This window comes from Centropristis striata, chromosome 6 (assembly GCF_030273125.1).
Source record: "Centropristis striata isolate RG_2023a ecotype Rhode Island chromosome 6, C.striata_1.0, whole genome shotgun sequence".
Lineage (NCBI taxonomy): Eukaryota > Metazoa > Chordata > Actinopteri > Perciformes > Serranidae > Centropristis > Centropristis striata.
The window spans coordinates 14,900,625-14,925,962 of NC_081522.1; the positions used below are offsets into that span (position 1 = coordinate 14,900,625).

Sequence of the window (25,338 nt, forward strand, 5' to 3'; positions counted from 1 at the left end):
GCACTGGCATGTATGCATCAGCTTAGTAACAGTGGCAAGTAATGGGTTACAAAAGCCAGACATTCCACAATAAGCTTAGCTTTTGTTGTCCTCCTTTATGAAATTTACATCTGAAAGTCTTTATTTGTATATGTGATGTGCATTTCCTAATCATATGTTGTGTTTGTTTGTGTGATTGCAGAAGGAATGGCTGTGTCTGAATTGCCAGACTCAGAGGGCTTTGTCTGGACAGCTTGGAGACTCAGGAAAAATGTCACAGGCTTCCCCTGTATCTGCCAAGCCAGAGACCCTGGCCACACCTGCAACCAAAAAGGCAGAGCCCAAAACTTCTCCTATAAAGGCAGAGCCTACACCTGCGGCCACAGAATCACAGCCCACATCTGCCCCCATCGATGCAATACCAACACCTCCAACCCCAAAAGCGAAGATGGAAATTACATCGGTCAAAATAGAAACAATGGCAACAGCAGCTTCGGCTCAAATCAAGATCGAGCCTGCACGCATACCCACAACAGCAAAGGTTTCCCCTGTTACATCAGAAAAACAGCCTTTAGCCCTATCAACCGCAGAAACCATTACACCGGCTATGGCTACTGTGAAACTGACAGCAGTAGAACCTAAGGTTGAAGTGCCAAACACAGATGTTCCCAAGACTGTAACAGTGAAAAATGGAGAAGAGGCAGTGAAAGTGGAGCTAACTGTAACAGAACCTCCCAAAGCTAAAGAGTCTAAACCTGACCTTTCAAATGTCAAAGTTGAAGCAGGTGTTACAGCAGCTCCTTCTTTCCCAGTGACTGAACCTATTGCTGCAGAGGCTGATATGGCTGGAGTTATCCCGGGAACTGACACAAAGCCAGAATTGTCTGCTCCAGAAAACATTATTAAAGAAGTACAGCCCGATGATCATATCAAACTGATGGAGCAAGTTGAGGTGCAACCAAAGTCACAAGAACCACAGCTGGTTTTGGAAGAACCAGTCATAGCAGCTGACAGCAAGGAAATGGCTGATAAGTTTGTTGAAAAGGTTACTGACATCCCCTCAACTGCAGAGTCACAACAGGTAACTACAAAGAGTTTCATCATACAAGAAAGGATGGGTCCTTTTTTATTAAAAATAAATATTGTATTGACAAATGTTCAAATTTACATAATGAAATTGATATCAAATAAAATAAACAAATTAGATATTATGAATAGGTACTACCATCCTGCTTATACAGTCCCTGTATCAGTTTATATGTACTTAATTATGAAATATAAATGTATCTTTGACTACAAAACTAACAAACTATGTGCAACATGTGTTTTATTTTATCTAGCAGAGAAACAACACATATTTTAGTTCATACTATCTTACTGGATTTTGACATTATTGTGATTAATGTGACACCAAGTGTTGAGCTTTTTATTACTATTGTGGAAGGATGCGTCTTACAACAACACCTTGGGGTTTAAATTACACTGATTGACACTGACACTCTGTTTAGCTTGTTAATGTTTGTTCTGCAGAATGTTGTTTGTTATTGTTTATCTTCTATTGACAGGATTTGGATGGATGTTGCATCTTCCCCCATATTTTATTTAGGAAATTTACTTACTGGTATCTTTTTTCACATTTTTAGGAGCAAGATGAAATCGAAAAAGAGCCTATGAGAGAAAGAAAGGCCTCCCTTACTGCTGGGCAGGTTAAACTGGAAAACACAGTTGTCCCTGCAACAGCTACAAAGCCTGAATCCAAAGCGGAGGAGCATGATGAGGATCAACCCCAGATTTTACCCATATCACAGGAATTGAAGGATGGACAGTTGGATAGTGATACCAGTAAAAATGATATAAATACAGATCCCTCCATTCCAGTAAAGGACGAGGTTAAAGCTGAGAGAAGGCGCTTAAGCTTCCAAGCAATGGCTGAGAGCAGTGAAAGTGAGCTCACACCTTCACCCAAAGTCCAGAGACGAAGACTGGAAGTCACCCATCTTTCATCCAGCAGTGAGGACATTAAAACTGAAAGTGCTGATTCCTCTATAGATGATGAAGAGTTCATCCGAAAGCAGATAATGGGTATGGGTGATGAAGAAGAAATGTCTCTTTCAGAAGATGAGAAAGAAAATAATTTGGCAGGTGAAGAAGCTATCAGAGATGTTGAGCTTGATAATGCTCCAGTGACAGCCAAATCAATTTCTAGAAGAAGTAGCAAAGACAATGAAGACAGCCCAGCCAGGAAAAAAGCCCTCGCTAAAACTGACACTGAAACGACTCAAGATGTTTCTCAAACAATGCCAAGCACTGTTCTAAAGAAAGCTATTCCAGTCATGAGACAGAGACAAAGCACTGATGAAGAAGTAGAAAGCATAACAGAATCCCTCTCAAAGGGATCATCGAGTGTTCAGGTATCTAGCTTTACCCCAGGATCTTCACCCACTTCAGCTTCATCTCTGGAAGAGGACAGTGATAGCAGCCTCAGTCACCGAAAAGTCAGTGGGGACAAACATCATCGCAAAGGCAGGCACAAGCAGTCAACCCAGCCTCTTCCCACCATTGAAGACTCCTCTGAAGAAGAGAAGATGAGGAGCGATGAGAAGTTTAGAAAAGAAAAAGATGAACTTAGAGCCCATGGCCAACAGTTGTCTCCAACTGAAGATGCTTCCTCCACAGAGAATTTGAGACAGGTCTCCGTAATGGATGACACCAGTAGAACATCTGGCTCTGAGTATTCTGCCAGTATAGAGTCAGAATCAGAGGCTAGGCGAGCCGTACAGAGAGGACGTAAGCCTTCACCAACAGTAATACCATACACCCCTTCTGAACCATTTCCAGAGGATATTGTGGCAAAATCACTTAAGAGTGCTGAAGAAGCATATGAGGAAATTATTCAGAAAACAAAAGCTATTCCAGGAGAGAGTCCTCCCGATATTGAGCCACTCTATGGTGGAATGGCAATAGAGGACTATCTTTATGAATCCTTAGTTGAGGAGCCTGACATTAAGATGGGTGAATCTCAAGAGGAAGAACTCAAACTGGATACTAGCTCTGAATCCCTCAAAAAACTTAGGTCTCCAGAAGAGGTTTATGAGGAGATGATGCAGAAAAAGAGAGAACTGATGATGATAGAGCAAGAATTTCAACAGGCCCAGACTGCCATGGAGTTTTCCTCATTAGGAGCTCCGGTCACTGAGCCCCCCTCGATTACTGAGACCTGTGTGGTAACTATGCCCATGGAAGAGACATCCCTCACTGAAGAAATTGATATGACTTCTGCAGACACTGAAACTTCTAATGAATTGCCAGTAAAGAAAAAGAAAAGGCCAGCTCCACCACGTCCCACTGAACCCCCTAAGCGCTCTGAGATGACTGTTGTTCCCAGCACTCTTAGTGGATCAATAGGTTTTATTAGGCCTATGGTTCCTCAAGATCCTGCACTAAGAAAGGCATTATTTCCCATACCAGATCTCAAGATTACCCAGTGTTCATCTGGAGAGGAAGAGGATGACAGTCTTGCAGACGAGTATGGTGTTGGTATTTCCTCTGACATTACCCCCAGTGATGACTCTGAGACTAAAGAAGATCCATCCATAAGCCCAACTTTGTCTGACACTGCTGAGATGGATCCTATCTGTGTGGTCTGTGAATTTCCAGAGCCAAAACCTATTCCAACTCCAATATCAGCCCCAGAACTAACCACTACTCCCTCACCTGTATCACCAATGTCATCTCCAACTTCACCTGCCACCCCAGATTCCAGTTTGGCTTCTAATGCTACATCTTCATCCTCATTCCAGGCTCAAACGCCTTTTTCTCCAGATTCAACTCCGCTGTCCACACCAACACCTCCAACTTCATTTGTAACCCATTCACCTCCAGAGATCTCGTCACCATCGCCTGACAGAATTGCAGCACTATCAACGAGTGGCGTCTCTCAAACCACTCCAACCACAGTTATAGTTACAATACCAGATGTGGTGTCTGATCCATTCAAAGCTCAAACAACTTCAGTAATTCAAATTAAGGCAGCTGAAGTCCCAACTCCAGTCAAAGTGTCTACCCCTGCACCTGTTGTGGTTCAAATGCCGGACTTGGTTTCATCTCCATCTCAGGTGCCTATGGAGGCTCCAGCTGTTATACAAGTCTCAGCACAGAGTCAAGCACCTGTTCTTGTCTCAGCTCCACCTACAACCTTAGCTACAGCTACATCTGTTGCAGTCTCTACTCCAATTTCATCTCATGCTGTTGCTGCTTCTGTCACTCGGGCCCCATGCCCTGGGCCAGTCATAGTTCAGATGCCTGACCTGGTTTCAACCACATCTCCAATCTCTGCACAAACCCCACTACCAGTTTCAGCACTTGTAACTACTCCAGTTCAAGCCCAAGCCAAAGTAGTAGATGCGGCAGCCCATGTGAATGCATCAGCTCCAGCATCAACTACTATAATCAAAAAGAAGGTCCCACCCCCTCCTCCCCCTCGGTCTACTTCAGTGTCATTACCTGAGCCTAACACAGAGCTGCCAGTAAGGACTGTGCAGCATGTCACCCCGACTACAACCTCCACCATAGCTAGGGGAACTACAGTGACTGGTCAGCCAATGCAGTCTGTAGTTGTGGACATACAGCCAAGAATGGAGGCCATGCAACCAGATAGTGGGGCTGTACCTCAAATAGTAACCCCAACCAGACAAGGGCATGTAGTCATCATAGTGCCAAGTGTGGAAAACATATCTCTGCTTGGACAAACCTCACAAGATATAGCTAGCACAGGGTCAATAGTTGGCACTGCTTCTCTGCCACAAAGTAGTCAAACAGTTTCAGATACATCCAGTACAGAAACAGCTTTACCACCCACTAAGGTGTCAGCAGTGCCAGTAGCTTCAGCTCCACCCCTTCCACCTAAACCTATGGCAGGAACAAAAGTCGTGGACACAGTAGAAATACCTGTTGCAGATACACCTCCACCACCTCCAACCACTTTACCCAAACCAACTGTTTATCCAAAGCAGCCAGTGGCGATGACTACAGCAATAGAAGCGCATGCTTCTGATACAACAATTGGCCCTAGTCAAAAGCCTCCTCCTCCCATACCACCTAAACCTATATCAATTCCAGCTGGACTGGTTTTCAGCCACAAGCCAGGAGAGAGTATCAAGCCACCCCCTCCTCATGTGGCCCCCAAAGCTGCAACACTACCCAGGACCAAACAACCTCCAAATGCTTTGTCACTTAGTCTAACACGACCTGTGGAATCTAAGTTAGGTACAACATCTCCTAAGTCACCTTTGTCTCCTAGACACGCAAAATGTTTGCAAACCTATGTGGTGATAACCCTTCCATCTGAGTCTGGCTCACCAACAGAAAGCATAACAGTTCAGGCACCTGTAAGACGGGGCTCCATTCCATCTACAAAAGTGTCAGGGGTATGGACCCCACCTTCAGAGCAGAAAACACCAACTGAGGCATTCTCAGCACCGGCTACCATCAGGAGAGCCTCTGTCCCCACTGTGAGGCATCCACCTCCAATATCCATAGCTCCAACTGTGGCAATAGAGCAAGTGAAACCCTCTGAAGAAGTGGCCAATAAAGTGCAAGCCAGGAGAGACAATGTGCCTTCTGTAGTGCTACCACCACCAACAACACCACCACCTGCTGTTGATGTTGTGGTGGTGTCATCAGGTCAGGACACATCTGTTCAGGCCCGTACTGTACCTCTTCCAATTAAGAAACCATATGTGCAACAACAACCAATTACTCAGCCATTGCCACCACCTGAAATGATGTATGAAGTCATCACAATGCCCCCAGAGCCAAAGGTTCTTATTCAACCACTAGCAGTCCAAGCCACAGCAAGAGCCCAGCCTATACCACCTGCTCAAGACCCACATATAGCCATGGAGGTCATACCAGTTCCACCAGAGGTTTCAGCTGAAGCTGTAGTTCATCACCCCCCAATACCAATGGTATCTGTGCAGCCACAGCCTCTGACAGAAGTTGTTACTGTACCAATGCAGCCTGGGGTATCTTTAGTTGCACTAGTACCCCAAGATAAACCAGCTGCAGTCCCCTCAACTGTTCTTCATCCACAAGTTGAAACTCAAATAGAAATGTTACACGAAGAACAGGATATGCCTACTCATGTCATTGTTACTGAAACAGGTATGGTAAGATCACCAATACCAGGGATGAGTCAGCAAATCCCTGCTCAACAGAAACTTACATCAGTTGAAGCAGTCACTTACTCTACAGAACAAGAGTTCCAAGAATTGCCTGCAGTTTTTAACGACACCCCCATGATTGCTGAACTCCCATCAGTACCACAAACTGTACAGCCTTTAGAAGTTCAAGGGCAACTTTCTTCACAGCACCCACTTCTTGTGTCTGAAGTGTTGACCCACCCCACAAAGTTTGAATTACCTGCAGAGGCTACTGCAACAGACACTGCTATTAGAATACCAGAAGTAGCAACAATATCTCCTGTCCCTCACCCTCTACCTGAAGTTACCCCAACACCAGAAGTAGCTAAGGTAATGCCACTACCTGCAGTTGCAAAGATGATAACTCCGACAAGTGCTGAAGTAACACCAGCACCCCTTGTGATGGAAGTCCAGCCAATGCCAGTACAGCCAGAAGTACCCTATGTTACTTGTATTCCACAAATCTATGGAGGAATTGCATCATCGGGCATGTCATATTCAACACCACCCCTGGAGGTTATAGCATTACAGCCCGAACATGACAAACCCACAGAGATAATAACAAAGGATGTGGATGTAAAAGCTTCAATTCCATCATCAGTGTTGCAGACGCAGGTGGTGGCTGGGATGCCAATTGGAGAAATCACCAATAGGAGGAGGACATCTATATCATCCACAATACAACCAACATATACCACAAGTGAGATATTTACCTATCCTGCAGACCATGAAACACCAACACAGGTGGTTACAACAGAGGCCTTTGCTGCCACCAGGAGACAATCCATAACCATGCAACAATCGTTGCCATTGGCACATGTAGTAAACATGCCAGCTGAAAAAGATGTTGGTTATGCTGTTCAGATCCCCTACAGGAGAGATTCTATTCATTCAATAGAACAAAAACCACAGGTATTAACTTATTCATCGGAATATGATCACCCTCTGGAGATAATAACCACTGAGGCGTATACCAGGAGAACCTCAATACCCACTGCACAGGACATTCCACAGGGTGTATCTGTGGCTCCAGTCACCATCACTAAAATTCAGCAAGAGTCTATTGAGAGCCAAGAGATTCGAGGAGCAGAAAAGGTGGTTTCCAGTATGAGTCACATGTATTCTTCTTCAATTTCCACCTCAGGCCAGCCTCCTGAAATCCTGCCTAGCTTGGTAACTCAGGTATTCACCACTGAGGTCCAGAGAACCACTGTTTCTGTTGTTCATGAAAGACTTCCACAAGTCCCTCAACCCAGTGTAGCAATCACTATACAACCAGACATAGCAAAAGTCCAACCGCTGCCAAAACAGAATGGGAGGATAATCTACTCTGGTGATGTTATTGATTTACGTACCATGAAGGATGGCATCAAGATGACTGAACAAGGCATGGACCTGACACCACCTGAGTCATGTCGACAGTCTTTTTCAAGTGACTCTAGTGGGCGTCAAATCACAGCAGTGCAGCCTGAGATAGTAAATCTTAGTGCAGAGCTCACTCCTTCACCAACACTGTCTGTGGTCACTGACAGCATCACAATAGTCACATGCACAGCCACCATTGCCTCATATAACAACACTCCAGCAGAGAAACCACTTGATTTACAGGGCCCTGTTACATCATTGCCTCTGCCTCTCACCACATACAAACCATGTGAACCGCTAGCTCAGATTGTATACAGACCTGTGAATTCCCGGCCTGCAGTCAGTGCTGTAGCACCTACAGCTCAAGAAATACCAATTAATCTCTCCTTTGGAGCTCTGGTTTCCTCACCAGGCAAACAACCAATGGTTTACCCTGAAGCTATCAGCAATGGAGGTCCTGTCCTTTCTCTAGAGGCCACAGGGGCGATGGATCTGTCAAACTACAGACCAGTGAGAGCTATGGTAGCTTTGTCTGATACGAGCCCAGGAGTAGTGACCACTGTTGTAGAGGATGATGGAACTCCAGTCGACCTTACAGCTGGGAGGAGGAGTGTATGCTGTGATGTCATATACAAGCTACCATTTACAGGAAGCTGTAGAACACAGCCCCCGGTTACAGCCCAGCCCGACAATCGTTTTGGCTATAGAGATGACCACTACCAATATGATAATGCTGGACTGTATGGTATCAAAGGCATGAATGGCATAAAAGCCTCAATGTCTGAGACCAACTTGACAGAGGCAGGACTTTTCTCCTATGATCCCAAGAATGAATATGACTATCTCAGTGGGTCTTCAGATGGCGCTATAGACCTCACTGCTGCCAACCTTTCTGCTGGTGAGTATGGGGGTATTTCTTTGCATGTTTTATATTACCATGCTCTGTACTTGCTTTATGGGCTTGGGTTTGATTGTTTTGTTTGTTTTATTATTTAGCTTTTATTGTTAAAGCTCAATACTTAATGAATGCATATGTGGCTATGTTCCCTTTAAGTTTATTAATTCATGCATGTCGTAGTTTTTTAACATAATGTTTGTTTTCTTTTTTTCTTTTGTCTTTATACAGATGCATGTGTGTGCCTGCGTGTGCTTCCTCAATATTTTGGTTTTGCATCTTGCTAGCCAAAATGACTGCAGATATGCATGTGAAAGGAGTTTTTTTATAATCCAAATTGCATGACCTTCAACTCAAATTCAGGACAGTATATTTGTTTCTGAAATAAAACATTTATTTCCTAAAGTAAAATTTATATCTTTGGACTCATTATGACAGGTAAAGCTCTAGACTACACTAGCAAGGCTCCTGGAGGCTATCCTGGGATGACTACTGCTCCATTCACCCAAGTCCCTGCAGCTGGGTTTGGTGTAAATGGTGTTCTAAGAACCTCAGATGGAATAGTTTACTCCTCTGTTGCTGCCCCAGTTCCATCCACATATGCAATTACAACTCAGCCAGGCTCCATCTTTAGCACTACCTTAACACCTACATCAACAGTCCAGAACCAGTCATTGCCACATCCATATGGCTTCATTCCCAGCACAGACCCTGGACAGATAATTCCCTATGACACAGGACTACCTAAGGAGCTTCTACCAACAGCTTTGGTTGACATCATAACGGGCTACCCGGACATGTACTCAGACACCACCCTGGAAGCAATTGCTGCCTCTCTGGATGCCTTGGCCTCATCTCCAATATTCCCCGGCTTAGACAACACCAAGATGGCCCAATATCAGATGGAAAGGGAGTTTCTAGAGCTTGAGAAGCTTAAGCAGCTTTGTCTTGCCGAGGAGTTGGAGTGGGAGAGACAAGAGATTCAGCGTTATCGTGAACAGGAGCAGCTTATGGTCCAGAGGGAGCTTGAGGAGCTTCAGGCTTTGAAACAGCAGCTTCTCATGCAGCAAGAGGAAGAGCACCATGCTCACATGGTAGCCCAGCAAGAGACATATGCCCAGCAGAAAGAGCAGTTGCAGCAAATACAGCAACTACAATTACAACTCCAGCGCCAGCTTGATGAGCACTATGGCAGCACTGGCTCCACGGGTAACCTCCTAGAGGCTAAATATGCAGGGGTGGGAGACAGTGGCCAGTACTGGCCTGTCAAAGATGAGTCTACAACACAATCTACTGTGACACAGTTAGAGGAAAGGCAGGACCAGTTTACTCTAGTGAAGAGGATGCAAGCTGATCAGGATGCAGGGAAAAAAATAATTGATAGTGGGGTGCAGACAGATGATGAAGACTCAGCAGAGAAGCAGCATGTAGGAAGGAGAAAGAAGAGTAAGAGAAATGTTGATAGCTCAGCTCAGACTGATGATGAGGACCAAGATGAATGGGATGCTCCCACAAAAGCTCGAAGACGCTCTCGAAAACATAGCAGTGATGGAAAACATGGCTCCAAGGTTTCTAGCATTGCTATCCAAACAGTGGCGGAGATATCTGTCCAGACTGACCACTCTGGGACTATCAAACGACCAAATGTCCAGATGGACAGTAGAGTGGAAATCATCAAGCATATCTCAGCTCCAGAGAACTCTCAGAGAGGTGGCAGTCTGAGCTGTCAGACAGACTCAGACAGAAGGCACACACCCATGGAGGTGGGCTATACCACACATCTAACAGCAGATGTCCCCTTAAAGTCTAAAGTCTTCTACACTTCAGTCTCCCCCATGTCCCCTGAAAAGTCACTTGGGGGGCAGAGAATGCTGACTGCTGACCCAAACAGATTTTCTTCCGGCCCTCGGATATTAAAGGCTGGTCAGAAGTCTCTGTCTGATCCTAAATCCCTTAGTCTCGCCACAGATGACAGGATGGGTGGATACTATGCAGACAGCTATTCTGTAAGTCATGGCAAAATCTATACATTTTAAAAAGTCTTATTATTATTGGTAATGATAAATATTGTGCTTGTGATTGTTTCACATGAATGAAGAAGATGATTTAAATGGGAAAATGATAGTGAAGTATGCTGTAAATTACAACTAAATTGTGTTTTTAATTGCAAGATTCATCATTTGTATCATTCCAGAGTCGAAGCTCTCCCTCTGGTACAGGTAAGAAGGTAAAGCGGACACTGCCAGATCCCCCTCCTGAGGATGACTCTCTGTCAGGACGGTCAGGTTACAGCACCAACTCTGCTCGTCGCCGCCTTGCTCGCAGTACAACAATGGCCCGGGCGAAGATCCTGCAGGATATCGACAAGGAGCTTGATCTGGTGGAGAGAGAATCTTCTAAACTTCGCAAGAAACAAGCTGAGCTAGATGAGGAGGAAAAGGAGATTGATGCCAAGCTACGGTAAAATACCACAGATTTAAAATCAACACAATGTAATATATAGGCTTGCACTTTTTTCAGACCCTGTGACATTACTTAATTAACACATGGTGTGGTAACCATTGAATATGTCATAAATTCATTGCAACATATCATTGCGATTGTCCCTCTCATGCAATCATTAATCCTAATTAATCTGCATGATTCCCCTCTTACCTTGATAGTTTATGGGCTAAAAGGCTGCCTTGACATCACTCAGTGGGACCTCTCCACACTCACACATGTCACACTCGTACAAAAGGTACTAACGTGTGTGAACCCGGAACATTTGTTTGCCTCTTTGGTTGTTATGGTAACAAGATTATTAGTGCTAAAATTGTAAAACAATATGTACCCCTTTTTTTACTTTAGGTACCTGGAGATGGGTATCAACCGACGTAAGGAGGCCTTGCTGAAGGAGAGAGAGAAGCGAGAAAGGGCCTATCTTCAGGGGGTGGCGGAGGAAAGAGACTACATGTCAGACAGTGAGGTTAGCAACATCAGAGAGGCCAGGGGTGATGGCCTAGAGAGACCAAGGACAGCTCCCCAGTCTGAGTTTGACCAATTCATCCCCCCCCAGACAGAAGCTGATTCCCAGTACAACACACTAACAAGTCCCTACTCTCACTATGCCCAGTATGTTCCCCAGACCCAAACCACCAGCCACTACACCCAACAGAACTTATATCAGCAGCAGTCCCTTTACCACCAACAGGTGTCTCCTTACCCAACCCTATCCCTCTCCCATGCCCAGGCTCAGTCTAGCAGCTACCAACATGCTCTACTCCTGCAGCAGGGAAAACAGCGACAGACCACCCTGTCTGATTTAGAGCCTAAGATCACCACCAACTATGAAGTGATACACAACCAGCCTCTGCTCATTGTGCCAACCTCCACAGAAAGTGGTTATGGGGTTGCTCACCTTGGGGGCAAGTATGGCAACTTGGATTTGAGACTAGGGTTAGGGGAGAGGAGCATGGCCTCTAGTCCCATGTCTAGCATTTCTGCTGATTCCTTCTATGCTGATATTGACCACCACAATTCCAGGAACTACGTGCTGATAGAAGACATAGGGGAGCTCACCAAGGCCTCAACTGGGTTGAGCAACACTGGCTTGGGTTCTGGATTCAACATGCCTGATAAAGAGTTGTCCAAGGCAGACAGACTACTCAGGGCAGCAGAAGTCAGGCGCACAGCAGAGGTAAAATGCATTTATTATTGTATAAGTTGAATTCATTTATTGTTGAGATACTAATATATTATTGTTGACATACTAATATTTTATTTTTTCCTTTTAGGTGGCAGATTTTTTAGGCTCATCTCGACTTCAGGGTTATGGTAAAGGAGAAGATGACACTATGGAGGAGCCATATGAGCTGAAACTACTGAAGCAGCAGATCAAGCAGGAGTTCAGGCGAGGAACCGAGGGACTAGAACACTTAACAGGACTTGGACTTCCCCAATATCTACCTAGTGATGGAAGTTTTCGCCACTTCCCTAAAGGAGAGAAATATAGTATTGGCAGGCTTACCCTTGAAAAACAGGCTGCAAAGCAACTCCCAGCAGCTGTGCTTTACCAGAAACAGATGAAGAACAAAAAGGCTCTAATAGACCCAAAGGCCATCACAAAGTTTTCTCCAATACAGGAAAGTAGGGACCTGGAGCCTGACTATGGCAGCTATATGGGATCTGGAGCATCCTCTGTGACCAATCTGGCTGCTACAGCTAGGTTGCTTCAGGATGAGATTACATTTGGGTTAAGAAAGAACTTGTCTGAGCAGCAAAAATATTTAGGTTCCTCCCTGGGGGCCAACTTAGCTGGTTCTCTTGGGCAGTCCCTTGGACTTGGATCCAATATCAGGGCCACTGCCCAGGATGATGGCACCTACCCAAGTGGCACCCGTTCCCGACCTTCATCACGCCCCTCCTCCCGTCCTTCTTCTGTCTATGGCTTGGATCTATCTATCAAACGGGACCTATCTAGCTCCTCACTCAGACTTAAAACAGAAGGAGAGGTTCTGGATGCAGCATTTGCTCCTGGGGTGGCTAGAGCAAAGCCCACTAGTCTACCCATTAGCCAAAGTAGGGGCCGTATCCCCATTGTGGCTCAGAACTCTGAGGAGGAGAGCCCTCTGAGCCCAGTGGGACAGCCTATGGGTATGGCTAGAGCCTCAGCTGGACCTCTCCCCCCCATCTCAGCTGACTCCAGGGACCAATTTGGGTCCAGCCATTCCCTGCCAGAGGCACAGCAACATATGAGGGAGGAATCTCGGACACGAGGCTATGATCGAGACATTGCATTCATCATGGACGACTTGCAAGGCGCCATGTCTGACAGCGAAGGTAAATGGAGCCTGAGACTGTTGCAGCAGATCGATTGTGTGGACCTGCTTGTCATGCATGCTAATGCTGAGTGGTCTTACTGAGTTTTGCATTAACTGGTTCTTTTTCAATCATCAGTGCTCCAGATAATTGTTGTTGGTTGTTCGTTACTATATTTCCCTCTGTCACGGTAAATGTCACATTAGATGTTTGCATGCCGTTTCCTTTCTTTTTGTTATATTACTCACCGATACATAATACTCTTGGCTTGAGCATATGTATGTCACTAATCAGTTCTATCCATGTTTGTCCTGTTATATCATTTGCATGCTTTGGCTTTTTATTTCACAATAGCTTTATTTCTTCACAGTTAAAGGTGCTGTAAACCTCATTCAGAACATTAATATAGCAGCAAGTAGTTTCTATGTTAAAATATGGTTGAGTTACAGTGTCCTAACCAGAGAATTAAGTTATGTTCCCTCAGTGTGTGTTGTAATATGAGCTTCTCTGTTCTTTTTTGTGGTAGCAAGTCGGGCCATGGGTGCATGTTAGTGCCTATTCGTCATGTAGGGCTGCCCACGGCTTCAAAAAATTATGCCAAATGGTCCAGGCCTTGACCAGTTGGGAATAACAGCCATATGTAGGCAATCCCAGGTTAAACTCTGAACCATAGATATGCTCTTAATGTTGTTTACGGCACCTTTGAATGATCATCTTTACTCCTAAAAGTCAGTGGTAACATAAATACTATGCACAAAATCTACTGGTTTGTTAATCAACCCTAATGTCCTCATTAGGGCTGCCTTATTCTTAGTGGTAGCCCAACATGTATTCATATTATTCTAAGCAATACCTAGTTGACCGTCACCCTGTACTAAGTATCTGCAATGGGCATATTCAATGGATGCATGCTAGATATAAAGCAGTCATTGAGAATTCACTCCTGTATATATATTTATGTTTAAAAGGGTTGTGGCATATTATTACAGACATGAGTGGTTATTCAGAAAATGACTGATAAGGCCAGAGTATCTCTGTCTTTAAAATGGCATACTATGAAACACTTAAGGGTAGAAGTTACATACTACGATTCAGCTTTTTGTTATTAAAATACCCTAAATGTCATATGTGTAAGTCATTCTTCAATGACAAAAAATATTTTTAAATACAACAATGTAATATTTAAGCATTTTCTCATATGTGCCATAAGTGCCTAATATATACACAGAGAGAGAGAGAGAGAGAGAGAGAGAGAGAGAGAGGGAGAGGAGAATACACAGGTTTTAAAATGTTTGGTTGGTGGCATTTAGAGTGTTTGAAATGCTGTACAGACTAGACCATCTGGAACCTGTAGTAACAGACTTTTACATGAAGGTATGACAAGGAGTGTCTAGGGATTTTATCCAGCCCTTTCCCACCAATCTGTAGACCAAAATAGTGTCTTTGTGAAAAGTAGGTCATTGCCTCAGAAAAAAAGTATATTTACTTTTCTTAGACACCCCTTCAGCTATTTTGGAAAACAACTTGCAGCAGTAAGTTTAAAGGGTTCTGCAGGTGCAGTTGAGGCATTCACTTTATCTAGGTACTCCTATCTAACTCCCGGCAAGTCAGTGACACACATCTACCAATTTAAGCAATCCAATTTGCAGGAGTTTTTGTACATCTCAATCCATACTGCAATGTAATGGCTTTCTCTCAAGGTCTTAGGTGCAGTTACTGTTACTAATTACATTTAGCACCATATTATTGTGTCTCATTTGTCTTGTATGTAACTTTGTTTCTGTACGTCTTTATTTTTCTATCTGTATCTGATTTTGCATCCTTGCATGTTGTGCAATATGTTTTCCATTTCCATTTTAATAAAGTGAATGTTTTCTGCTCGTCGGTTGTTGCTGTGGATGTCGCATTGCAATGTGAGATGTCCAAGTCCCCTAGTGATTGACAGAAAATATTGACATGTACTATCTTCATCTTTGTAAGTGTGGGATTGGTAGTGTTCCATTAGGGTTAGGAAAATCATTTTCTGTAGATGTCAGTATACCACTTGAAAGGTTATTCTTAAGATTTAATTAGCTGCAGTGTGGTATGCATTTAGTATAAACAAGTTAACTCAGACACTGCAAAGAATACAATATAAAAGACCACAATGAGTTTTGCAAAAACACTTGTCTGATTAGGATTCATTTTAAGGTTTATTGCGATCAAAATTGATCAGACAAGTATCACACTGTATAACAGTAATATGTTAAGAAACCATAGCCTTCTTTCTATACCATTTATAAAGGTTAAGTATGGTTAAATTCTTAATAAGAAGGTGATATTTGTCCTGACCCCACATAAAAGTGTCCATCTGCCTTGATTACAGCACTAAGTGAGTCCATGCTGGCTTTGAACAGAGATGATGCCAGAATCTTTCATGAAAGTATCAGACACGGTAGAGTATCTTAAAGTACTAGTTAAAGACCTTTACATTCATGGTACTGCTATGGCTCAATCTTATATGAATTGTTAGCACACTTTTTCCCCAAAATGTATTTTATGTTTTTTTTATGATACTGCTTAAAACTGTAACCTGTCTGACAGACTAGTAACGTCAGACTTGCAGTACTTTCAAGCATGCATCTTCCATTGACTACTGATTTCAGTGCATGTGTTGTAGTATAGTCACAATACAAATTCGCACAGTTCCTGTAGTTTGTTAGAATACTGAATGTGTTGAACGCATTTCTGAAAAAAACATAACTTTGTACCCCAGCTGGAGGCCCAAACTGGAATATAGAAGGTGAGACAGCATCACAATTTCATGTAGTTACATAGAGACTGTATGCCTCCATGCCGCACATCATGGTTCTCTGGTTGATTTTGTAAACATACCAGACTCATTCTGGAATGACCCGCATCTCAGTAGAAATAGCATATCATTTAGTAGATCTCTCGTAGCTGACATGTCAGATCATGAACCCCATCTTAATGGCAATAGATTTTTTTTATGTGTCATAATAAAGTGACTTCAGTTATAAATCATTCTGGAATGACTGCACATCACAGTGCTTTTGTCAGCATATCAGACCCATTTTTCAATATTCATGTTCATGCAAAAAAATATCACGTGTATATTGTTTGATCATGCATAAGTCTTACCACAAAAACATGTTTGAATTGCTATGGCAGTGCATATATGTTAAGGCATTTTATCCAATTTTTCTATAGAATTCTGAAGGTGGATGTTGCCACTGTTTACTGATTCTAGATCAGAAACTCTTCTTATATTCTTATAAGATCTGATAAGTGCTCTCTAAACCAACAGGCAACATTTACCCTCAGTGTATATAGTCATCAGGCCATTTCTCTTCATCATTAATGGTGCATCTCCTTGGTGGAATTAGATTACTGATAATACAAAGAGACATTTTGCAGACCTGTGCAGAACCTATTGCACTAAACACCAAAGTGATGACTCACATTTCTAACGTAAAAAAATTCTCCACCAGCTTACCATGGCTGGTTATAATGGCTTTAGATATTTCTTGAGCTTGCAATAATAATGCTAAATGTATCACAGGACATCCGATATCTTTTAGATGTTACATATCATGCTTGTCTGTGTGATGAGGGGGGTTCACAGAACACAGAAATGGCAGTACATCATAAATACATTAACATAGAACAGTATCACTTCATCGTTGTATGGTTTATGATCCTCACACAAACTACAGTGGAAGGTAAGGACTTAGATACCGTGTAGATATTTCTCCCCCTTTACCCCTCAAATTATTTCTACTAACTAATTTATCATGATAGAAATAAAAGCACACAATGGGACAGCTCCAACCCACAGTGTTTTGTCTGAAATTATGAATTATAATGCATAATTTAAAACATCCTTTTTCAACAACAATGTTTCATTTACAGCAGCTATGAAAATGTGGACAAAAAAAGAGCCCTCACACAGAGGCGGGGAGCACTGCATGGTATCAAAGCATGCACAACTTTAAATGCTCTTGAAATGCATTCATCCTTCATTCAGTGCTTGCCGTGATCATTTGAATTCACAGTCGGCATGGATAGGGTGAACCAGAGTTTATATGTCTTTGCTTTCTCCTATCCAGTCAGGACAGATCAGAGATCTTCCTGCATTTATACAAACAGGGATGGATGTGTGACAAACTTTGTGATGCATACTAGAAGCCGTTTCCAAAGCTTGATTGCAAGATTGATCTTTGCCAAAGTTACCAAGTTTAAAGCAGAGATTAATCAAGCTATCAGGGATACAGTATGTGTATGTTTGCATGTACATGGCTGTAAACCACTATCTCTCCCTGTCTAGCCTACCACCTGAGGAGAGAGGACACAGATTGGTTTGATAAGCCAAGAGAAGGGCATCCGCAGAGCGGAAACATGTCAGACAGGAGACAGGTAATGACTTCATATAATGCTGTTCCCTTACTTAAATTTTCAGTCAAACCTGACATGTTTTCTGTGACTAAACCTATGTTCTGTATGCTATAAATTCTTTAAAATCTTTCTCAGATGAAACTAGTCCCATATGCCTTCCCTCATTCTCGCATCAAGCTGAAGAGGGACTTGAAGGACACCAGTGTGTCAGGTACAAGGCGAACACAGAGCACGCATACATGCAGCGATTAGGCACGCAATCATTTTGCTAATTAGGATTTGCATGTTTATTTTTCTCTCAGGGAACGGACTTGGGATCCGCGTGGTAGGTGGGAAGGAGATTCCGGGGAGCAGAGGAGAGATTGGAGCTTACATTGCCAAGGTTATCCCTGGTGGTGTGGCAGAACAAACAGGGAAAGTTATAGAAGGTAAGAGGAGAATGAAAATAGGAGGGGGGCTGAATCAGTGTTTATTTGCCCCAAATGGTTTGTTCTGGTATAATTCGAATTCTTTTTTAATTGGGGAGTAAAACATTCATCCTTGGAATAGAAAAAATGAAAATTACAATATGAAGTTTGGAAAAATAAGAATAATGTCATATATTTCCATTGTTTTACAACAGAACCTGCTGTGTAAATGAGGGTATAGGAGGCATTCATTTGACTTTGCTGTACAAAATGTATTTTCTTAGGCCTCAGCGTTAAACTGTTATTATTTTTAGGACAGTGTATAAGCCTTCAGTAAAAATCCCTGCCCAAATCACTGAATTCCAGATGGAGATGTGAGAGGCTGCTGCAGCCTTCTGTGTTGTGGTCTGTCATGTCTCATTCCCCGACACATCACATCCAAACACAGAAAAAGCCTGTCAACTCACCCTCCACAGCACTGGGCAGTCTTAGTCATTAGGCTATATTTAGAAACTCACAAATATACAAGCACAGCCATAGACAAACACACATACACAATAATTAGCTTTATGAACATTCAGAAATCCCTACTCAATTTGTGCATTAAGTTAGTAGGATTTTGAAATGATCAATTTTCTGATGTTTATTGTTTGGACAGAGGGGCGCTTGAACATCAATAGAAAATCCCCCATTTTGATTGGTTCTAGTTTTTCTTTTTAAAGGGAACTCCACCATAGGGACTGTTATGACTTTGCTATGGCACAAGGGAGAGGGTAAAGGACATATCAGCTCATGTATTTTCTCCTGAAAATAATGAGAAAATTCCCTTTTCATGGCATTATTAGTTGTAATAAAGAAATATGAATAGTGGTCAGGCTGGCAATGTTTACTTCCTAGCCTATGCTGAATTGTAACTATGCAAATGTGATGTTTATGTTTCACTGAAAGAGGATGGCAGCGGAACATGCCTTCGAGTGCAGAGAGAAATAAGGTGGGGGAGGATACGGTGAATTATATGGAGAGAGCAGAGGGAATAATCGAAATGAGCACTGGCTCATGCAGATGGATATGGCAATATTAACAAGCTTACATTGTCACAGCAGCGGGTGAGGTGCTTCGTAAGCAGAAGTCTATTCTGAAGACCAGATTTCATATGTGTAAGTGAGGCCTCATATACAGCTCTGGCCTTGGGTTGGAAGTTTGAGTTTGCTGTATACTGATTTTTCTATATTAGCATATATATTATCATTAATAGACACATTTTAATGCAAAACTTATTTTTTTTAAAAGTAGGGAAGTTGTCCTAAATGTAAATAAAAAAGAATGTGGTCATTTGCTGATCGCTTTTGGACATATATTCAATAAAAACTGTGCAAACTGATGAACTTTTGTTTTTTGGTAAATATAAATTTGAATTCTGAATTCAATTAATTCATTTTCTTATTTACATTCAACACAGCATCCCAACTTTTTTGAATTATGATTTTACTATTGGAGATGTATTGTTTTATCTCACTTTTTCTACATCTGTTGCTCTTAGTTTGGGTACGCAAAACTCTTGATTCAATTTGCTGTGCTGTGTGTCTGATGTTCTAATAATCCAAAGACAAAGTGAAGCAAAACTCCAAATTGAAAATGAAATTATTAAAGTTTCCCACTGGGTGCACTACAAATTGAAGCATTACTTCTGCAGTGTGAGCAAGTACGCTGTACTACTCAGACTGGATCATGTTTCTTATACAGAGAGGGGGTGGAATGAAATTGCCGACAGGCTATAACATATTGTGTGGGAATTGATAACCCCCATTGTCTCTGATCTGCCTGCTTACCTTTATCACACCACAGGAATGCAGGTGTTGGAGTGGAACGGAGTCCCTCTGACTGGGAAGACTTATGAAGAAGTGCAGTGCATCATGGCCCAGCCATGTGCAGAGGCGGAGCTCTGTGTGAGACTGTGAGTTGCATCTGTCAGCATTTACCCCTCTGTCCCACTGAAACTCCAACATGTTTAGTCGCAGTATGGTAACTCTGCACCAATGTACACCTTCTCTCCTCCCTCCTTTCCCTTCTCTTCATTCCACACCCCTTCATCTGACAAATATCACTCTGTGACTGATTACTGCTAAAATACACTGGTTGATATTGCATTATAAATGTCCTGTATGGATCCAAACAGCGACCTTAATATGCTGTCTGACCCTGAGCACCCACAAGCCCTGGAGCACCATGTCCAGCTTAAGGCTGGTATGTACAAGGATTTGCTGATACGTCTTGCATGCATGCATGTATCTGTGTACCTATTTCACATAGATCCAAGGTGAAATACTGTACCTATTTGTCTCAGTAGGTGGGCAGCGCTCCCCTGGTGTGGATCCTAACCAGTTGGCTGCAGAATTGCAGAAGGTGTCCCAGCAGCTGGCTCCTGGTATGGCTGGAACAGGGCTCGGGCCAGGGGGTCTGGGGGTCCTCTCTGCATTGGAGCGCTCTGCCCTCCTCCACTCTGGTACTGGATCGGCTGCCTCCAGTGGTGTGCCAAGCCCCGGCCAGCCTGCATCCCCTGCCATAAGCAAGAAACAACGACACAAGGTTGTGGATTTGTCTTGTTAGCATGCTTTCTGCAGCCTCGTGTCAGATACACTCAGCTGTGAACAGTTCAGTTTACAATGTGATGACAGATGCTAAACGACTGGTTCATATGTCAGAGGGTGATACATTGTGTAAAATATAATTCTACTCTGATTGAATAATTCTATGGATCAGTTTTTAGCCACAGTCTGTAGAACCCTGTGTGATCCATCACGTGCCTTCATCTTTATTAAATCATACAGGACATAACACTACAAAGCAGAGTTTGCATGTGAAGGTCAAATGGTGTGACTGTGTTCATCAGAGAGTGACAGGCCAATTATAATGGAACAAGAACATGGTGTGGAGTTCATGACCCTGGGTATGGCTAATATATGCATCAGTGCTTTATTATAAGCAACAGTTTAAATGCTTGATTCTTAAAAGAATGCAAACAGGAAAAAAGAGAATGCATTCTGTGATAATAGTTGATGATGAATACCTTACAGAGGCTATGAAACAAACAATAGAAATATTTGTACTTTAGGAATTGCCAAAACTGAAAGAGCCAATTTTCATTAATGTCTTAGCACCTCAAATAATTGATTAACCTTCTCAAACTTCACTGGAGGACTTTTCCAGTCAATTACCCAGCTCAGACAGTCAAATCTCTCCTGGGGCTCATAGATCCTGTGAGAAATCTTTACTCGGCATCTTTTCTACAAGGACAACCCATGCATCTGTGAGCTGACAATATATATTCCAAGAGTGAAGTCAGAGCACCTAACCTGCAACGTAACCCCAGTTTAATGGTGCAGTCTGGTATGAACTTTTCTTTGTGGTTCAGGTAATGAAACAATAATTTTGTAACCACTGTATGCTTTCCTTGACTTTTTTGTAGGCAACAGAGTTAATGAGGATGCCTCATCCCATCACTGGAGAAATTCAGGTATAAAAACACTATTAAAAAAAAGTACTAGAGAACTGTTTCAGCTGTGGTTTGGTCCTTCTCACACAGCCTCCACTCCACTCTCAAACCCTCAGCTCCAGATCAACTACGACAGGAACCTGGGAAATCTGATCGTCCATGTCCTGCAGGCCAGAAACCTGGCCCCTAGGGACAACGACGGCTACTCTGACCCTTTTGTCAAGGTCTACCTCTTACCTGGGAGAGGGTGAGCTCTGAGTGTGTTTTAGGGTTTTACAAATGTCTGGTCTGTGTCTGCCTTTCTGCTTCTGTGTCTGTCTTGTTTTCTCTCCCCTATTTCTTTCTGACTTTATATTGACTGTCCTGTACGGAATTGACTAACTACCTGAGTTTGTATGAGAGAATGAGACTGGACATGATGATATGAGGCAGTCATTCAATCTCCATGAATCAATGGATGGGTGTTTTAGCATTTATATAAAGCTTGGAGAGGAGATCCTTATCCATAATGCAACATCATAAAATGTTCAATTATCTGGTCATAGACAGCATACATGTGTGCAAAAATACTCTTATGCTGAATTCTGCTCGACCCACTTTTTACTGAACTTAGAATTTTTTTTATTGTCCCAAAGTATTATGCCCCAGGCTTCCTTCTCTTGCCTGATCCACCATCTTCCCAAGAGCCTGTGAATAGCAAGAGAGAGGATCGATCCAGCCTTTATCTGCTCTGTAACAGTATCTGCTCTTAGATAATGACCCCATCAGACCTGTTCATGAGATTATAAGCCCTCTCTACGACACGCTGTATAGGTTAGAAACGAGATCTCTGTAGGAGAGCACTTTTGTTCCTCTGCCGTTTCATTTGAAGAGTATTTTGAAATGTATTTGTCAGACATTTGCAGTGGAGTGCGCAGCCACGGTATAACAACAGCAGTTCAGAATAGTAAATTAGTCATTCACCCATGAGTTGCAATCATTTTGGTCTTGTGTCACATGCATTGCTTGGGCACAAAAACAGTGATACACCCTGCAGAGAATATTGATTGCCTCAGCTCTCTATCCTTTACTGCCTTTTCTTTGAGCTCTCTGGGCTTCTCTGACTGTTTTTTGTGTTTTTGCTTTTCTTGTTTGTGATATCTGCCCTCCTCTTCCTCTTCTGGACTGCCTCAGCCAAGTCATGGTTGTCCAGAATGCAAGGTAGTGTGGTGCTGATCTTTGCTTTTTGTTGGTGTTCTGTTTTTCTTTCAGTAAATTATGTCTCCAAAGTGGTTTTCCATCCTTTTGTTGTGGCCTTTGTTGTTCGTCCAATTATCTGCTCTATTTCATGGTGTTTAAGAACACTCCTGTCATTGCGTTTTCTCTCCATGCCTCACACTTTTAACTCTCCTCAGCTTCTATCTCTGATGTACTTTGTGATTTCGTAAAAGCATCTTAGATAATTTAAAGAACATTTGCGTTTGAATTTGTTTCTGGTGTCTCCACAGCAGGATATTGACTATTTTTTCAAGCATCTATTCAGTCCACATTTATTGAGTATATCACAGTTTGGTGAATGTTTGCCATGTGGTCAGGCCAGAGAGATATATTTTAATTTATTACTGACAACCAATTATTCTGAATATCATGACTTATCAGTGCTGATAACAAGAGAAGGACCAAGTATGCCCAGAAGACCATGAACCCAGAATGGAACCAGACTGTCATCTACAAGAACATTCATTTGGAGCAGGTACCACACACACACACACACACACACACACATAGAGAGACACACAAACTTGCACTCTGTCTTGCTTGTGCAATTACTGTATTTGCAGTGGGCCACTTTGGTTGAAGTGGATGTCTTATACTCTGATTAGGATTCTGTCCTCATGCCTCGTCCCCGGGGCTGTTCTCTGTATCCCTGCGCAACCTCTTATCAGCATTCCCAAGTCTCCAGTTAACAACCATCATTTCTGCTCTCATGCAGTCTTGACACAGACAGCCTAACTGTGTGTCATTATCACAAAAAAAGTGATAAAAACTTGGTAATCATGTGCCTGTGTGCTTGTCTGTCACCGTGCAAGTGTTAACTGTGTATATAGGTGTGCGTGTGTTTATTCTTGGATGTCTGTGTTTGCTCGGAGCATGTGTTGTTTGTGACTGAGACACCACCCATACTGTAATTAGAACAGTGAGGGATGAGTGGGGATGCGGCAGCTTTAGTGGTCAGAGAATAGAGAGGGCTTCATTGGCTCCTCTGAGGGTGCCTTCTGTTAATCACGTCTCATTGCCGGCCGGAGCCTGCCGGCCTTGTATATGCTGCTGCATCACTCTTTCGCCCACTCCCCTCTTGAGATATGTTTCCATCTCCTCCCACACATTCCTATATACACGTACACATTTACAAGTTTATGCACACATGCATGTACATGCACCAGGTCAAGCCTAATCTAATGTAAGTCCTTGCTTCTTTATTACAGTAAATGTTCTTCCTATTGTAGCTGCAATGCATACATTCATCAATCCACATACGATGTGCATGCTTTCTTGCACAATTACTCCACCCACGTGCACACAAAAACAGGCACACATACACATTTCTCTTCCTCACACTTACATATGCACACAATATCCCTTGTCAAAATATGTGCCCTTGTCTTCTCTTCTTCACTCTTTCTATCAAGTTAAAGAAAAAGACGCTGGAGGTGACAGTGTGGGACTATGACAGATCCTCCTCCAATGACTTCCTTGGAGAAGTGAGTGCTTTTGGAATGTGAATAAAAATGTCTGAAAATGTCAAATGCATTTAGTGTTTACCCCACACAAAGGGTTTCTGCTGTTGTATTTTATTTTATTTTTTTGATAGTCTGGCTTTTTTTAAAACAACCTAATAATATTAGCTTTATATCCTTCCTCTCACAAACTGCAAATCAAGCTTTGCTTCATGCCTGTGAATCTGTATAGTGAGCAGTTCTATTCATCTTGTGCTAAATGCAATATGCATTACAATTCTTTAAAAAATAGACTGTTTTCACACACTGTACTGTTATTTACCTTCACACAGGTTCCTCTCTTTGCTCCCTTGTATCAATGAGTCTTTTTCTACCTGTTGGACTTTAGTGTCCTGAATTTATTTACTCACTCAAATGTAATCTGTGTGTGTATGTATTGTGTCTTAGGTGTTGATTGACTTGTCGAACACCACACAGCTGGACAACACTCCTCGCTGGCTGCCACTGAAGGAGCAGAGTGAGAGCATTGAGCACAGCAAAGCCCACCATGCTGCTCAAGGCCCACCGGGGTCTGGGTCAGGTCATGGTTATGGTCAGGGACACAGCCTAGGCCATATGTCAGGTCCTGGGATGGGGCCTGGGCAAGGTATGGGACACGGTCTGGGACCGGACGGGAGTGATGGTTCACCCAAAAACTCTGTAATCAAAAGCCGAAGCCATGGAATCTTCCCTGACCCAGGCAAAGGTAAAATAAGACTACTATAGTTATTCTTTTTTAGCCTGGGATTACTCATACACATCCTCAATTTCCATGAATCAGTTTATTCTATATGACACATCATAACACTGATTATGCTTAACAGCTGTCCATTGGGACAACAACTGGACAGTCAGTTGTCATAGAGATGGAGATGAGAGAGATAGAGCTGTTACCATGGAAACAAAAATGCTAATACTTTCTTGACAGCTGTAATTACACTGTATGTGCCTGTTAACTGCTACATAGCACAATAATGGCTGCTGTGTGGCAGAAAACAATAAATATTGTTAACAGTGTGGATTCATCTACAAATTTTTTTTCTCGTCA

General features: G+C 42.7%; 1 protein-coding gene across 1 annotated transcript in view; it reads left to right on the forward strand.

Moving 5' to 3' along the window:
- Nucleotides 1-25,338, forward strand: part of pclob (piccolo presynaptic cytomatrix protein b) — a 58,214-nt gene that overhangs the window by 23,795 nt on the left and 9,081 nt on the right. Inside the window, exons 12-29 of the mRNA XM_059334850.1 lie at nucleotides 182-1,060; nucleotides 1,623-8,442; nucleotides 8,878-10,445; nucleotides 10,634-10,899; nucleotides 11,290-12,118; nucleotides 12,216-13,260; nucleotides 17,567-17,655; nucleotides 17,770-17,845; nucleotides 17,937-18,062; nucleotides 19,887-19,995; nucleotides 20,218-20,285; nucleotides 20,386-20,627; nucleotides 21,508-21,555; nucleotides 21,651-21,781; nucleotides 22,708-22,734; nucleotides 23,173-23,266; nucleotides 24,204-24,275; nucleotides 24,699-24,996. Coding sequence (XP_059190833.1) covers nucleotides 182-1,060; nucleotides 1,623-8,442; nucleotides 8,878-10,445; nucleotides 10,634-10,899; nucleotides 11,290-12,118; nucleotides 12,216-13,260; nucleotides 17,567-17,655; nucleotides 17,770-17,845; nucleotides 17,937-18,062; nucleotides 19,887-19,995; nucleotides 20,218-20,285; nucleotides 20,386-20,627; nucleotides 21,508-21,555; nucleotides 21,651-21,781; nucleotides 22,708-22,734; nucleotides 23,173-23,266; nucleotides 24,204-24,275; nucleotides 24,699-24,996 — 12,787 coding nt within the window. The remainder of the gene's footprint in view (nucleotides 1-181; nucleotides 1,061-1,622; nucleotides 8,443-8,877; nucleotides 10,446-10,633; nucleotides 10,900-11,289; nucleotides 12,119-12,215; nucleotides 13,261-17,566; nucleotides 17,656-17,769; nucleotides 17,846-17,936; nucleotides 18,063-19,886; nucleotides 19,996-20,217; nucleotides 20,286-20,385; nucleotides 20,628-21,507; nucleotides 21,556-21,650; nucleotides 21,782-22,707; nucleotides 22,735-23,172; nucleotides 23,267-24,203; nucleotides 24,276-24,698; nucleotides 24,997-25,338) is intronic.